This window comes from Emydura macquarii, unplaced genomic scaffold, assembly GCF_026122565.2.
Source record: "Emydura macquarii macquarii isolate MOO-44397 ecotype Brisbane River unplaced genomic scaffold, CSIRO-AGI_Emac_v2 contig_1790, whole genome shotgun sequence".
In the NCBI taxonomy this organism is placed as follows: Eukaryota; Metazoa; Chordata; order Testudines; family Chelidae; genus Emydura; species Emydura macquarii.
The window spans coordinates 7,507,467-7,524,528 of NW_027131927.1; the positions used below are offsets into that span (position 1 = coordinate 7,507,467).

General features: G+C 39.0%; 2 protein-coding genes across 2 annotated transcripts; one reads left to right on the top strand and one right to left on the bottom strand.

Moving 5' to 3' along the window:
* The first annotated feature begins 343 nt into the window (after positions 1–343).
* PLAC8 (placenta associated 8) lies at positions 344–2,906 on the top strand. Its single transcript, XM_067557348.1, has 3 exons — positions 344–452; positions 1,933–2,057; positions 2,579–2,906. Exons 1-3 carry the CDS (start codon positions 344–346, stop codon positions 2,681–2,683), a joined length of 339 nt encoding a protein of 112 aa, XP_067413449.1. The 3' UTR covers positions 2,684–2,906.
* Positions 2,907–4,501: 1,595 nt separating this feature from the next.
* COPS4 (COP9 signalosome subunit 4) lies at positions 4,502–16,961 on the bottom strand. Its single transcript, XM_067556838.1, has 10 exons — positions 16,804–16,961; positions 14,064–14,143; positions 13,088–13,239; positions 11,606–11,709; positions 10,448–10,601; positions 8,572–8,722; positions 7,701–7,871; positions 6,274–6,389; positions 5,544–5,628; positions 4,502–4,988 (listed from the first exon to the last, which is right to left on the bottom strand). Exons 1-10 carry the CDS (start codon positions 16,878–16,880, stop codon positions 4,855–4,857), a joined length of 1,224 nt encoding a protein of 407 aa, XP_067412939.1. The 5' UTR covers positions 16,881–16,961; the 3' UTR covers positions 4,502–4,854.
* Positions 16,962–17,062: the final 101 nt, after the last annotated feature.

The window sequence follows — 17,062 nt, forward strand, 5'->3', positions numbered from 1 at the left end:
TTGGATGAAAATTTACACCCATTTATAATCTGGACTGAAGAAAGTAGACCAAATTCATTCCTGGTCTCTCTCTCTCTCTCTCTCGCTAGACAACAATTTGGCCTAATGTATCCACCAAAACTATCCAGTTGTCCAATTGATAACATTGCTTCCAGTGATGTGAGAAACCTGGTGCCATTTCAAAGTGATGGGAGTAACATTCCTCTGAGTGCATCACCCCAATGACGCTAGACACCCTGACTATTTGTGACACAGCTAATCCCTAAAAGCCTTATTCAAACCGTCCCTTTCATCGTTTTCCTTTCAGCATGTAAACGTCTGAACTCATTGGCTGAAACTAGAAATGAACTCTCAGCCTGTCGTCTTTCTACAGCCCCAATTTTCTGTGCCTGCTGCACAAAATAGTGCCTGGCAGACCGGTCTGATGGACTGCTGCACTGACTGCGGAGTCTGTAAGTGGTTAGTCAATATTGTGGTCTTGTTTTGGCTTTGTGTCTTGATGTTTGGATTAATATTATATCTCCAGTCTTTCAGTGGGGATAGTGGGGTGGGTGAATCCCATTTGTCTATTTTATATTTATTTAAAGGAATGGCTTGTGGTTGTATTTCCCATATCCATGCTGTGAGCTAGTCACTAGATGGCAACATCACCCACCCACTCACACACAAATCCAGTGTTGGTAAGTGTAGAAGGCTTTAGTAATGCTGTTCAGGCGACTCAGTGCTTCTGTCTTTGGAGCTCCAGTGTTCTCAATACTAGCAGATAGGGCAGCCTTCTAATTCAGCTGACCTCAATGATACTCATAAAGATCCCAGGCATGGTTCGGTGACAAAGGCACTCGGCCAGGTTTATTGCCTTCAAGGCACAGTACTAGTGTCCCATAGGAGTTAAGGTACACTAACACACAAGTGCCCAATGGCCAGGAACAGCTCAGTCAGCAGCAGGAATTTCTGCTGTCCTCTTGGCCGCACAAAGGGTTAAGGCGAAGTATCCTGACATTTATAGATTGAGAAAAACAACTGAGATAAACAACTTATGTACCACCTAACAGCGTTCATCACGTTTGTTACTTCCCCTTGTTCCTGATATCTCGGACAAAACATCCCTATTCATTATGCTGTCAAACCCTCTTGTCTTGTACTAGATTGGGATGTATGTATCTGTACTAGATGGAATATATTTATGTAACTATCTAGAGCCTCATACAATAGCAACAACTTTGCTATGTCCATGGACTGGCCAGTGAACTTGTAAGCATCAACTTTAATACATGGCCTGACTTTGGCTCACAGCCTCTGGTTCAGGCCGCAGGTCTTGCACCAGGCCCAGCACTCCAGGCTTTCACTCAAACTATAGCAGTACTTGTACTGCTACCCCACTGAGACAGAGTTCATCCAGCTCTGCTGCGGGGCACAGATCCAAACCCGTGTGTGTTCACAGCCGGATAACTAACACAGGTTAGCTAATCTTGCAGTAAAATCCTAGTGGAGGCAAAGTGCTCATGTAGCGTTTAGCAATGTAACTATGCAAGTTCAACTCTACAGCCCACACCTGTGGTTCACCTTGCTTAGTTACATCATGGTAAAATGACAATCCCTCATCGCCACTATAACTGTACAGTCAGACAGATAACGTGTGTGTTATCCTACTGTAAAACCACATGATTTTTGGCAGTGAAGAAATGCCATTGAAGTCATTCATTATGCGGGGAGAGCTGCCACTGAGGTTACAGCCTCATATCACATCACTATTCTTTCAAAGAGCTTGCCCTCCTTTGCACTACCGCTGTCCCATTGGCACATCCCTAACTCACGCCTTCCAATTTTCTAGGCATTGCTACGTCTCTCCTAAAAGTGGTGGTGAACGTGAACTGTCTGGGTGAAGGAAGAGAACACTGAGTAAGCCTTATTTGTTGTTTTGTCATTATCCAGGTCTATGTGGAACATTCTGCTACTATTGTCTTGGATGTCAAGTAGCAAGTGCCATGGATGAATGCTGCTTGTGTGGCTCAAGCGTTGCCATGAGGAGTCTCTACCGGACAAAATACGGAATCCCTGTTAGTTACTGTCTAATATTTTGATTTGCTCACGCTCAAAGAACAGCCCTTAAAGCAACATGTCATTGATCAAAGCAAATCAGCTGGCTACATTTTCATTAGCCTGCTTTAATCCCATGTGATTCCTCTCCATCTGAACACAGCTGCGACGAGACTTCCCTTATGATCTGAGGGCACTGTGCTCCAGTAATTAGCAGAGGATTGGGCACTTGGAGACACAGATTCTACTTGCAACTGCCACCAACTCACTGTGTAATCTTGCACAAGTCCCTTAGCTCATCTTTCCTTTGTTCGACCCATCTCTAAAATAGAATTTCTGTGAATCTAGGACGAATAGTAGTTTGGTAAAAGACGTTTAAAATGTAGCTTTTTTCCCCCTTCATGTCCCTGTCATCCCACTGAAAGGCAACACTGAAAATCCATATTCTAGTCTGGATTTAAGTCCATTCAATGTGATAAAGTCAATGAACAGGTAGATGTACATCTTAAGATACAGCCTTTAATATTTTTTGTTTCGACAGGGATCCATCTGCTCTGATTTCTGCACTACCTTATGGTGTCCTGTATGTTCTCTTTGCCAACTAAAGAGAGATATTAACCGAAGGAAAGACATGGGGATATTCTAATAAGGTTGGTCACTTATTTAATACATGTTTGATAAATCCAGACTTCTCTGATGTGATGTTTCAATTAGTTATTTCTAGGACAAATGGCAGAGTGATGGAAATGTTAGCATAGAACCAAAATGATATGCAATCGATGAACAGATCTGTATCTAATAGAGAGGAGATCCTGCTCTTCCCCCCCCTTTATGTCTTTAACTGAAGTCTTCTTGGGCCCCAGCTGGCCATCTACAATATGGATTTAGGAAAGCAGCAACTAAGCCTTTTGCTTGACTCTGTGTTAGAGGAACCATAATAATAAGTGGATTGAGTTACCTTAGTGACTCAAACCAATTTAAAAGGAAACATATCATTTACTATGGGCACTGTGCCTGGCGGGGAATGCAAGACCACAGGCAGCAAGGACCATCTATTTGTGGGAGACAGCCTTGTTGGTAAACCGTAGGTGGTGGGATTCCACACAGAAATGCATAAGGGCCAGAGTATGTCAAACACAAACAGGAATAAGCCCGACCAATATGGCTCAACTGTTGAGTGGGCTGTGGAGGGAAGCAACTGCCATTAGTCTCCATTCCATGAATTAGACAGCTAGACCTGCTCTAGCAGTGCCCTTGCATTGCAATAGGCGGGTGAATAGCCATTCCTTCATCTCCACAAGTTAGTGTCACACATGTAAACGGGATGTATTGCTAGGACTTTCTTCACTTGTTCAGGATTAGGCTTCTGCTGTACCCTTTTGGGATATTACCATGCACCAGAACTTTACATTCTTGTGTTTGCACAAAGCTAAATAGTGTCAATTATGGAGAAAGTGGAGATCCTGGGAGCATTTTCGAAAGCACTCAGGGCTGAGCTAAATCTGCTCGCATTAGGGTCAGTGGAAAAACTCCCCTTGACTTCAGTGGAAGGAATTAAGCTCATGATGAAAACTTTTAAAAATCTTTCCCAAATTGTACACAAATATTTGTTCATCTTTTATTGGAAAAAGAAAAACACATACCTAGGAAGGTCTGAATTTCAGGCACATAGTGAATATCTTCATATAAAAAAAGGAAAAGGCTTAGCTCTTGCATTTTTATTCATTTTTCCAGAGTCAAATCCTGTCCTCATACCTCTCCAGCCTCCATTTGAGGCAGATTCATTAAAATGTACAGCTATGCATTGTAAGCCACGATAAGTAATCAAATGGTGTAAGACAAGTTAGTGTATTAACAGCACTGATGGTATTATGAATCTCAGCCATGAATGTTACTCTTTTCTCCCCTATCTCAGGTGTCCTTGTACTTGAGTCCTAGAAACTCCATATGCAAGAGTCGTCCCAGCTCCTGCTGTACTTACTGTTCAAGAAAGTGCTGTATGCATTTTAATCTGATTGTTGCAAAGCACTTATCTGAAATCAGTCAATAAAGGAAAGCAACAATCTCACATTTGTCTTTGCCTCACTTATTGTGCATGTATGTGTGTTAACTTACAATACAACTTGAGACGCAGTAGTGAATGTACTAAGCTGTCTTGGAAAGAGTATTCCACTGTTCCTAGCGAATGATAGTTTATTCTAGGACCACTGTATGTTCACTTCACTGTTTCTGCTGCCATCCTGAAAGAGTATAAGACCAGAATCAACTGATCACTAACTTACTTTCCTGCTCCCTGAATTGTAAGAGAAGGATGTTTCTTTTCCTGGATGTAGAGATATCTAAATTTCAAATCCAATAAAAGAAACTTGGAAGGTTAGAATTATATTGCATTTTTCATACACGAATTGCTAGTGAGTGAAGTCCAAGTGACTATTTAAACAAAGGCGTCATAGGATAGGTTGAATCTAATTAGCTCACTCCTCGCTTTATTGGAATAAACACAACTCACAGGAACATAACACTTACATTTTCACAACCACCAATGGGAAGTGACAAGTCCACAAAGCAATTTAGTAAACAGTATGTGCAGCAAAAATCTATTTTGTTAAGAGATGTTACTTCTTCCTGTACTTTTAAACCACAACTTTCAGAACAGCAAAGCATATTGATACCCATGATACCCATGTTGAGTATTCTGACAAAACTTCTGCCGTTTTAAATAAGATTCTGTTTATTACTGTAATTTTCAAGTGGTCATTTCATAGTCCTAGAAGCACAAAAGGAGATTAATTATAGTCAAAAACCTTAAGTATAGGTTTATTGAGCCATCTGAGCTTCCATTGCCTGTGCTGTCCATTCTGGTACTGTCTGACTAATCTTCTCCAGAAGGTTGTTAACCTGGAAACATAGTGACTGAATCTGTTTGTCCCACGTTGGCAAAGCTTCCCGAGCTACAAAATAAATAAATAAATAAATAAATAAATAAAATAAATTTACAAAAGCAGACAAATTCTTTGCAATTCTGCTGTATTTTGATTAATAGCATTTTATTGGTATTTCACTTAATCCTTTTTTTGTCACATAATTGTCTATTTACCAGGTCTATAGCATTGTTATTTCTAAATGTAGAGATTAAATGATTGTTGGCTGTACATTATATGATTTAAATATTGCACCACAAATTAAAAATGGAGAATTTCCTACCTCATGTATTTACAAGACTAATAGGATGAATTTTTTTTGCAGTCTGATATAACTTTTGTATACAGTCAATCACACAATCTCTTAAACTTTAGAAAAGAGTAAAATACGACCCCATAAGTAACAAGCAGCCAAGCTGAACTGCTACTTACAATACAGATTCTGCCATCTGCTGGCAACAGCAAGTCCGAGCATACTTGCTTGTAGTAGATCAACATTTTAAAAATATAACTTGCTCATGTTGTTAGCAAACAGCTCAATCAATTTAGTTTGAATCGCACCACGAAAAGGAGGGACAACCTTACTTTCAAAATGAACTATTCCATCAATTTGATCGATAAATCCATTCATGCGACCCTCAGTTATCATCTGAGAAGCTATCTTTTCTGCCTGCAAAATAGGAATTATAGAGACAGAGCTGAGAATTATATTCATTTTATTTCCAACATATTTATGAAGCTGCAAAAGGATCTCCAACCTTTACACATCTTCCCCCCCTAATTTATTGTTTAAGACTGCATTATTGCGGCCCAACCTCTGGCCCAAAGAGAACCAGATGTACTTCGTTTGGCACCAGTCAATGTTACTGCTTAATCCACTTCTTCTTATTGCTGCTGAGCGAAGTTAAGCATTTTCTCTCCCTCCCCGCCCCACAAAATGGGCTAAATGTTTTGCATGCTGAACACGTTGGCCTTATGATTGAAAGGCTATAGGCAGTGCATAGTACCAGTTACTGGGCTGGTCAGAACAAGATTTCACATTTACACTAAACCACAACTTCAGAAGTCTTACTGGCAATGAAGAATCTTGAAGAAGAACCTTCAGTCTTTGAAAACTATGCTATTATAATTAATACTAATTGTTTTATAATTCCTTTACAATGCCATTTAAATACACTATCACTTTCGTAAGCAAGGAAACTTGAAAAGCTGAACTGTTGAAAGTTATAACCAAAATACTTGTTAATATCACTGTTTGCCAATGGAATTCGTTTCTCATATTCAAAAATTATCACATGGGAAACAAAGAAAATACCTTAGCTGCAGGGATCTCTAATAGTGCTCCAAGCTCTTCAAAGGTAATATTGTTATAGAGTTTGCTTGCAGATAACAAGTTGTGTTCAATAACAGCTCTGTCCAAGATACTGGAACCTTGGAGACAGAATAAAATGACAGCTCGTTGTTGAGAGTTTTCAATAGATTTTATTCTTGCATTATGAGTAAGACAAATACTTCACTAAAAATTTATATGCACAGAAATCTAATCATATCTGGTTTCCTTCCAGAACTATTACTCCTTACAAAAGTAAATGAGCAGTAAAACACTGGCAATTTACTTAACTTAGAACGTCGTTAGTCTCTCTAGCTCAGTTCTAGGACATCCAAGTGGAGATAGTCTTGTGGCTAAGGTACTAGACTAGGACTCTGGAGCTCTGAGTTCATTTTCTGAGTCTGCTACAGGTTTCATGTTTGACCTTAGAAAAGTGAGTTAATCTGTGCCTCATTTCTCCCCATCTGAGAAATGGGGATACTGATACTCTCCTTTCTCCTGCCTTTATGGTATCATTATTTTAACTCTTGGTGAGAAGGGACTGTCTCTTCCTGTTTGTGCAGTACCTAGCACCTTATCTTAGTTAGATCCTTTAAGCTCTAACACAAAACAAACAGGTGATAGTCTGCTATGAGCCAGAGAGGGAGAAACACTGCACCAGTTAAATGGACATATTAATTAACAAGGATTTTTTTCTGTTTTGGACCAGACAGTAGAGATTGTAGCCAAATAGGAGTTTAAGGTTCAAAAGATGCATACAGCTTATTTGGTAAGAAGAACGTTTTCTAACTTTTTTCGGTTTGATATTTTTTCAAAGCATTTCTTCCTTACTGTATGGCAAGAGATGTCCATAAAGGTAAGGTTTGCCTGACATATGAAGTGGACTTTGCACTTTACCACTCTAACCTAGAGACTACACTAATTTGAATTTAAGGCTCCATTAATGTCATTTAGTTTACGTATCATCATTTAATAAATTCTAGCCTGAATTGTATGTGACCAAAAGCTGCACTGCACTGATGAGAGAATGGATTTGGGAGATAGTTTTGGGGTTTTATATCCATATTATCTAGCAACAGTTAGGAAAACAAACACTGAGCTCTATCAGGATCACAAAACAAGACATTTGTATAAACCTGTAGAAAACAGATCATATGTATAGAGAAGCTGGATTCTAGAAAGTTATTTTAAGAGATCAAGAGGTTAAAACAGAGGGAGATATGAACTGAATCTAAGATTGAGCACTAAAATACATTAAGGAGGGTGGAGTTCCAAAACCAGCACCAGAATAAAGGTTTGGATAACCACTTAAAGTATATACACCTTTCTGCACAAATACTAGACAAATCTATACTGGGTAAGTTGTGTGGATCTGGAAATAGGGTATTACTGTGCTTTAAAGAAGCCTGTACCATCAGCTGTAGTTGCTTTCTGGTGTGGCATGAGCATGGCAGCAAACTCTTGCAGCTGATTCCCTCGGATAATTCTGTCTAGATACATTTTCTCCAAGATCCCATAGGCTGCAAGCTGCTGACACCGCTCATCCTTGAAAAGAGTGGCTAACATGCGAGAGCGCTGCTGTCCTGGAAGAAACAATGAGAATCTCACAAAATGACCTCCTTCAATAAATTCTGTAAATATCACTTCACTAAAACAGTGATCATGAGGGAACATTGCTTTGCAGTTGTCATGTTCACTCCTATACTACTTCCAGGGATAGGAGTGTATCATATAGAAAATATCTAATATTTATAATGTCAAGGCTTCTAATGTGCCTATCACCATGGTATCTAGATACCTAGTATTTCATTGCAAATAAAGGAGGGTAGTTTTTCTCCTCATGGCTAGTTTAAATAAAGTCCCTAAGTCCCATGTTTCCTTTTTCTGAAAATCCTTCCTGCATTTCCCCCTTAGTCTGTCTCCAGGTATACTTTATGATCAGTCACTGAAAAAGTTTCCTTAGATAACAATACCTACTGCAACCTTTTCCAAAGTGTTCTATTTAAACTGCCTAAGCTTTCCCCACTTACTCACTCTTTTGTGCATCCAGGTAAGATGACTGTAACTTAGGCGTGCAGAGAGACAGATACTCCTGGTTACCAGCCTGTTATCAAACCCTTGATTCCCTACCTGTTTTCATACTTCTAGATTCCTCGCTATTACACCTTACAATGAGGAGAGCTGCACAAAGGTAATGCTGAGATCAACTAAAGATTAACAAGCCATTTTTATAAGATATATAAAAGGCCAGAAATACACAGAAATCTGTGGCATTCATTTTACCTGCTGATGCTAGGATAGTACAATGCAAAGCATGCTTCAAGGCCTCTAGTCTCTCACTTTCGTGGACTATGCTCTTGTAAGAGAGCTCATTGTACCTTTGGGCAGCTTCAATGAACTTCCTTCTGTAATCAAGAACACGAGCATAGCAAACCTAAAGAAAGAAGGTGCCAGTAAGAAAAAAGCTTAATAGGGAAGTGACCGTACAGTGGAGACACACATTAGCTGTTGTATTACAAAGTGAGAGCATGGCTCTATAACCATCACTTAAGTCTGCTGAGAAGTACACCATCACCTCGGGAAAGTTCTGCAAGAGCTCAAATAACTATTCTTCTGCAGTTACAGACTTGATATTCTGGCAATCTGTCCTCTAGAGGCCCTGATAAAGTAAAACAGACTGTTGTGAGATCGCTATAGAAACTGCAGAATCTTAATCTGGATGTGCAATATATGAATTATTGCTGAGCATAAACAAACATGCAGTGATATGCACTACTACTACCAGCCTCTTATAATGATCTCTGAACTCATTGTTGAGGTGCAGCTAATTCTGAGATTAAATTGCAACTGTTACTGGGTAATGCAACATCACACAACAGTATATGCAGGAAATGAAGATTAGTATGTGTATATATATATATCTATATATATATATATATATATATATATATATATATATATCCAATAAAAGATTCAGGGGAGGGAAGGATTTAGATAGATCCAATTAATTATCCAACTTCTAATTTGGCCAGGCCATCATAGTCACAACACTAAGTCGGTTAAGTATCATGTACCTTTAATGGGCCACAAGTGGTCAGGAGCCTGGTTTTAAATTTCATCCAAAAGAAAGGGAGTACTAGCAGCTAATATGTAAATACAGTCAATTCACTGATTTAAACTAGCCGGTAGCATAAGCTGATTATGCAAAACTTAATATTTTTATAGAACTTCTTTGTATGGTGGAATAACAATTTCCAAGGAAAGAAACATTTCCCTTCAGTGTTTGGATATCAACCATTGCAACACAGTGTTAGTGTCTAACTATTAAAAATGAAACTGAATATAAAACAGAAGTACATAAAATATAGTACAAATGGTTCATAACCCAAGTCTCCCTTTTACTACTAACAATGGCACTTAGCACTGACAGGGTGCTCTACATGTTCAAAGAGCGGTACAGAAACTAAGTTTTCCTTGGTGTGTCTCCTTCAGAGTTTAACATTCCTTTGCTTTTCAGTCTTCCCTCTGCTCCAATTGTTCTCTTATAATGCTTATGCTCAATCTGCAATTTTACAGCTAACTGTGGAGTTCAGGCCTAGTGTATTAAAAAATTGTTCTTGGACTTGTAATGTCCCGGTTGCTTAATGCTCTAGAACTGCATGCTTTTCTGCAGCTACTTGGTACTGCCAGTCTGAGCCCCAGCTCTGTTATTTCCCCACAGTGGGGTAATCTTTAGAAGACTAAAGTTCGCTACAGGACAAAATTGCTCAGGGAGTGTATGATTTTTACAAAGAATTAGTTTTATTCCTTGTGGTTTGGTGTCAGTGATTATGGCCAATTTTTCTTTTCCTGATGTTTATTCAAGCTAGTTACTCTTTGTCCTTTCTGTTGGGGAGCCAAATCTTATTTTTATCTTGATCTACAGATGTAAATCAGGGATAACATTTTCAAAAGTACCTATGTAATCTAGGAATCTAAGTCCCATTTTCAAGAGTGATTTAGACATTTATAAGTTTAGGCTCCCATTGACTTTTAGTGAGACAAGTCAATTTTGAAAATCTATTTATCAAATGCTTATGTAAAGCTACAAAACAACTACTGTACTTCAATGTGGTATTCTTTCCCTCTTAGAAGGAAAAACTAAAATAAGTGACACCACCTTATAATGGATTTGTAGCTGTTCATTGGTTGATTCGTTCTGAAGCAGCGAAGCTCGGTTAATATAAGCCTCCGCCTGAACTGGATCATCATCCTCCAGGTACAGTCTGGCAATTTTCAGGTACGTCTCCAATTTATAATCCACATTGTATTGTCTGTGAAGGAGCAGAAAAGTATGTAATGTAGAAATCACTATTCTCATGGGGTATATATAAATTTTTAAAAAATCAACTAGTTTCATAGCTACATAACTAGATACCTGCAATACAGGTGGCTACAATAAGTTGCAGTGCTACAGTGCATTACCACCACACTGGTAAAACTAAAAAATTGGAAAAGTACAATTAAATCAGATAATACATCATATTATATGGTCATCTGAAAATAAAAAGGTACTGTTTAATATACATTTCATTCCATTCTCCCTTAGTCACATTATACTGTATTCTTGGAACAATCACCCTATCTGAAGCAGAATTGCTCCAACAGTACAGTCCCTTTCTCCTACTCCAAATACACATAATGCTCCTTAAATGTTCAGCAGCTTTTCATTTTTCTTCTTTCCCCAGGTCAGTGTTCTCCTCTCACAATGAAATGAGAGATGGAAAATGCCCATTAGTTATTTAGCTCATTTCATGTTCATGTAAAATTATGTCCTACAATCATTAGGACACTGAGTCTTGTCACTTCAGATCCTAAATTTGCAACTTCACATCCTGTTTTGATTGGCTGGGAACTTGCTATAAAAGACAAGGAGCTCTGCACAGAAAGGGAAATCTGTAGCACTATTTCAGTCTTGTAATCACAAGAAGACATAAATGTGGGCAAATCCTGTAGCAACTCCTTATGTGTACATGGAGGGGGAAAGAATGAACAAGGAAAAGTGGTAGAGAGCCTTTTGAAGTGAAGCTTTATTCATCACAATTGCTAGAAGGACACTAATGCGAGATATTCCATCTATGTTGGCACTTTGAGAGCCAAGCAATATTTTGATCCTGGAGATGATTTTGAATTTAACTACACAATTGTCACCATGCTACATTACTGAAGATCCAGGGAAATAAGCACAGAAAAACAAGACACATTTTACCTTAGGGAAGCATTTAAAACACTAAAGGATACTAAACAGGACAAAATTATGTCTAACCACAGTATTTACTTTTGTCCTGTTTCCAAGGGGATCCCCACCAACACTTGTGCTGCATTTCTCCAGTCTTCTTCTTTCTCATAAATTGATGCAAGATGCTGCCTTATAGAAGCAACCTGGAAAATAAAAAAACCAAGAGCATACTAGAAAACTATCTTCCATTAACAACCGTATCATCTGATTCTTCTCTCATGTACCAATCGTATTTTCCCTACTACCTGACATATGACACAGTAGCTTCTTAATCAGTATAATCCTTCTACCTACAAATCTTTATCAAACAAAGGCCAAAGTATATATATATTTAAAAAAAAAAAAAAAAGACTAATGATTTTGAGTGCTTCAGTTTTTGGGTTCCCAAGTCAAGACACTATAAAAGGACCTTTTTGGAAAGAGCTAAGCATCTCCACTCTGAGTCATACCCTTTTACAGGTGCTAAATTGGGCTCTCCAAAATTTAGGTGCCCAAAATCAATAGCCATTTTTGATGGTCTAGGCCTAAATAATTAACCCTTGCATCACCCCCATGAGGCAGGAATGCACTCATATAACTTCATTCCCAATCATGAGATTTACAATGCATGTGTACGGCAGTCTGCCTGTGCACTATGAGTTGCAGAATCAAGCTCTCATTGTGATAATTAATTGAGCCATTTGTTTGGTGTGGTAGGCTTAATCCATGTACAACCATTGTAACATATGGGTAAGCATGTTTAAATGAGCATCTAGCTGAAAGCTGATTAAAATAACAACATGGAAACAGATGGAAATGTAAAGCAAGACAAGTGATTGTTTTTTCCAATTCAAATATTATATTTTATAATATTTAAATAAAAACTTCTTTTTCTCCATACATAAATACTATCAACTAATGCTGCAGGTTATCTAGAAAGAAATCATAAGCAGGCTTGACAACACATATTGAACTAAGTTCTTTAGCTGACTGATGAACTGGTGTTTCAAGGAAACATTTTGCCTGATAAACAAATTTTGAATTCTTAACTTATTTACAGAATACTTTTTAATAAAACATACATTTTTAAAATAAATGTGGTCTCTTCACATGCCCTGCCTACAGTGTTAATGTTATAAAATACAGTGCAAGGAGTACCAGACTGCCTCTCAGTGGTTTTTCTAACAGCCAGATTATTGTCTTGCTCTAGGAAACCATTTTTTAGTAGTGCATGAACTAAATACTTAGCATCTTGATTAAGGGACAAATACTGAATTATTTGCACATCCAAAATCCTAATTGAATTCAACAGGAGTTTTGGATACACAAGAATGTAAAGCTGGACTATGAGTACGAGTGTCCATTTTTTACTGAAAAACATACAATATTTAGGATTAAAAATTCAGTTTTGAACTTTTTAAGCCAAATATGCTCATCATTAATCTTATAGACTTTAAATGATCATAATGATCCCTTCTGATCTTAATATGACCTCCTCCATGCTGCAGGAGGCAGACTCTCACCCACTCACTTCTCTCTTACCTGTTCTTCAAATGAAATGACTCTAGGCTGTATCTTTTCCAAGGTAAAGTGATAGATTTCTTTGGCTGTGCTATCGGGAAGATTTGGGAGATGCGTACAGAAATCAGTCAGCAATTGCCGTGAGATCACTAGACTGACATTCTCATTTACCACTAGTTCAAAGACACAATAGAAACAAGAAATAAGAGAAGAAATATATGTCAATGGTTTTGATATCGCCAATCTACAGTTAATCAGCAACTTTAATGGTAACTTTGAATATTCTGGTTTTTAAGTCATTAAAATCTTAATTTTAAGAAAGCTAGATTTCATTCTCTGAGAAACCTATACTGTCTGTTTGCTCCATTGCTCACAATAGTTCTCAGGTATGAAAAAGGCTAACGCATGATGTCCTACTACGGTTTAGAAAGATCTTTCATTCTAAACTGCTGTTTTCAAGTGTGTATGTTATAATATCTTGGACAAATGAATGCTTCATGCTAAGTTTTATCATGTCTGTTCTCAGTCTGGACAATTGATGAGGGGAAATTTTGGTAAAATTATTTGACAGTTTTAAGATATCCAAATATGAGCAAAAAAGATTTTGATAATTTTTTCTGATATTTTTCCCATGTTAACTCTAAAGTTTAAAAATATTTTTTAAAACTAATTAGTCCTCAGCAAAGACCAACTATTTTAGGTTTTTATGTAGTGCCCATGAGTGTATTCAAGAGCTGTATCACTGACAGGTTTGGGGGGAGGAGGAGATCTAGTTAAACAAACAAAGATATAATAATTTTAAAGTCTATTTTCTACTAACATTTTAACATACTGATGTTTGGTGCTCCAAGCAGATTCAGATGCAAGACTGAATATGCATACAGCATCAAACATTCCCATAGCCTAAGCTATATTTATCTGACTGTGCAAACCAACATGTTCCTAGTCTTCAGTCAACAATGCAAAACAAAACAAGTATTATCCCAGACATACTTACTTGCTTCTACAAAAGCTTTCAAAGCTTCTAGCTGTTCCACCCCAGACAGCTGAATTGCTTTTTCCAGTATTTGCCGATATCTGTCCATAGATTTAAAAACAAAAAGTTCATCACAATTAATATCCTTTCATTTGTTTTGTCTGTTTTGATGCTTACTTTGTGATTTAGATGGTTTCTCTTATTATGTGGCATCCGACGAAGTGGGTTTCTGCCCATGAAAGCTTATGCACAAATAAATTGGTTAGTCTTTAAGGTGCCACAGGACTCTCGCTGTTTTGCTAAAAACAGACTAACTCGGCTACCCCTCTGGAACTCTCTTATTATAAACTCTCTATTAAAAGGTGCTATATTTCTTTAGGCTGGGGTTTTCAAGAGAGCCTAAAGGCTAGGTGCCCAAAGCCCAGTGAAATTCAGTGAGAGTTTACTGCCTGGCTCCTTTGAAAATCCCAGCACAAGTCCCCCAAGATTTGTATTTACATACTGTGAACGATGACTTATGCAGTTGTGTGCAGGTTAGAGCACCTCTCCATAAATCTGATAAACAGACATAATGCTTTAGTATTGTCATGGGGAAGGGGTACCAGAAGAGTACACATAAAATCAGATTACAAATGTTATAAGACTGTCATGCTCTAGGGACAGAGGATTAAAAATGCTGGATTCAGGGAGCACAAGGGATACTGGGAAGGAGATGCATGCATTACAGAATGGGGGTTGAAACGACACTACCCCAGACCAGGAGAGGAGACTTGATTTGTTTAAAACATGTATTACAAAGTAAACCTCAAAATATTTTAGGTTTTAACGACAGACAATAATGACTGCAGCTTTGATCTCATGGCTTAAGCCGTCATTTTACCCATAAGTGGAACCATAGCCTTAGTGGTACAATAATATATAAAGGATATCGTTCACTCTTCCAATTGAATTTTTTAAGCCTGCTATTGTTACAAGTACCTCCTAAGACTGAGGCAGTGTTGTCTAGTAGATAGGGCACTGGACCAAGAAGCAGACCTGGTGTTGTTACCAGCTCTGCCCCTGACTTGTTGGCTAGCATTGGGTGAGTCACTTCACCTTTCTGTGCCTCTGTTTCTCCTCCTACTCTTTGTCTTGTCTATCTATATTGTAAGCTCTTTGGGATAGGGATAGTCTCTTATAATGGATTTGTACAGCGTTCTAGCACAGTGGTTTTCAACCTTTTTTCATTTGTGGACCTCTAAAAAATTTTGAACGGAGGTGCGGGTCCCTTTGGAAATCTTAAGCATAGTATGTGACCACAGGTTGAAAACCACTCTTCTAGCACAATGGATCTCTAATTGTGATTTGGACTGGTAGGTTCTACAGTGATGCAACCCCCCCGCCATACAATAAAAAGGTTATTCTAATTTAAAGAGATCAGAAAAAAACCCATTTTTCAGTTTTGTGCATTTGACGGCAATCCATGCACAGTTAGATTTACTGTTTTGTTGATGATCAGTTAGTTACATTTCCTCTCTCATGAATTGCTTCAGAGGGAACTCATCTCCATATGCTTCCCTGGCTCTGCAAGTGGATATTTAGCAGCAACAATGCTGAAACTTGAAATTTAAGAGGCACCTGGCAGGCATGTGTACAATATTTGGTGGTGGTGTTTTGAGGCTTTAACAAGAAAGCAGCAGTGGTGCAGAACATACTTCATTTTTTAAAAGGAATTTGAAAGTGTCTGGACATTATTTAAAGAAGTTCTTAAATCAAGATTGGTTGCCTTTTTAACACATATGCTCTAGTTCAACAGAAAGCTATGAGCATCATACAGGAATTACTTAGTGAAATTTGATGGCCTATGTTATTCAGGTCAAATTAGATGACCATATGGTTCCTTTTGGCTTTAAAATCTAAGACTATCAGAAAGCTAATTTTTAAGCATTGAATTTTCTGAAATGAGATAATGTGACAGTATAAATCAACACAAACCAATACACTGTTATACACAGCTGGGAAGAGCAGATCTTATGGGAAATAAATTATGAGAGAGATCTATTTAAAAGGACGTGATTAATGATGTGACATGCAAGCAACCAAAAGATATGCTGTGTTTTAGAGTTCATATATTTTTGTATATTCTCACCATCATAGTTTTCACTTTGCACTTTCAAATAACCGCAGTTTCAGTCAAGTATTTGTCGTAAATAAAGTTTCTGCACTGTCAGTGTTTCCCAAGTCAAACCCAAGAGAGATCAATAATTTACTTGCTTGAATCGCCTAACTAGTCTGACACACACCACTCCACATGGAAAGAGGAGCCCAAAGATCTTTAACACAGAGCTGAGCTCCTGTCTGCACTGACCCATTTTACAAAAGGAGTGAAAAGTCGTTCCAGGTTCTCACCTACTTGAGTCCAGTCCGTCAGTTACGGGGATCCCGGGTCAATTTGGAAGCAAGTTACTGGTCCCTGTCCTGAAGCACCTGCTGACCCCCTTCCCCTACCACCTCAGCTGCCCCTCTCTGAACTGAACCCCTCTCCGCCCAGACGCCCGCCCCTCTCCTGATCCCCTTCCCCCACTCCCTCCTACCCCATCCCTTCTCCCCTCCTCCTCACTCCCTCTCCTACCCCTTCCCCCAGACCCTCCTACCCCGTCCCTTCTCCCCTTCCCACTCCTGCCCCGCTCAGCCCCGGCCCCGGCCCCTCTTCCTTCCCCCTCCGCCGCCTCCCGGCGATTTGGCCTGGCTGGGCTGGGCCGCTCGCTCGCCCGTCACTCACTTCCCCGCCAGGTCCTTGTGGGAGCCGCTGGAGTTCATCAGCTGGGCCAGCTCCTGCCTCGCGGCGGCGGCCGCCATCTTCCTACCCGCGGAGACAGACAGACAGACAGAGAAACAGAACGACAACCAACGAGGGGGCGGGGCACACGTCGGTCCTCCGGCGAGAGGGAGGGGACCTCGCCTCGGTATCATAGAGCAGCAACGGCTAGAAGGACCCCTGTCCCTGCGAGGAGGGTCACATGATACCGCGCTCCCACACT

Bases quoted from the DNA above. Each gene is read 5' to 3' on its own strand.
- COPS4 (XM_067556838.1), bottom strand. From the start codon at position 16,880: ATGGCGGCCGCCGCCGCGAGGCAGGAGCTGGCCCAGCTGATGAACTCC. The intron at 8,723-10,447 runs GTGGTGTCACTT...TTCTTTCTTTAG, and splicing joins AGCTACAAATCCATTATAAG to GTTTGCTATGCTCGTGTTCT. The intron at 7,872-8,571 runs GTAAAATGAATG...TGTTTCTTCCAG, and splicing joins TACTATCCTAGCATCAGCAG to GACAGCAGCGCTCTCGCATG.
- PLAC8 (XM_067557348.1), top strand. From the start codon at position 344: ATGAACTCTCAGCCTGTCGTCTTTCTACAGCCCCAATTTTCTGTGCCT. The intron at 453-1,932 runs GTAAGTGGTTAG...GTCATTATCCAG, and splicing joins CTGCACTGACTGCGGAGTCT to GTCTATGTGGAACATTCTGC. The intron at 2,058-2,578 runs GTTAGTTACTGT...TTGTTTCGACAG, and splicing joins GGACAAAATACGGAATCCCT to GGATCCATCTGCTCTGATTT.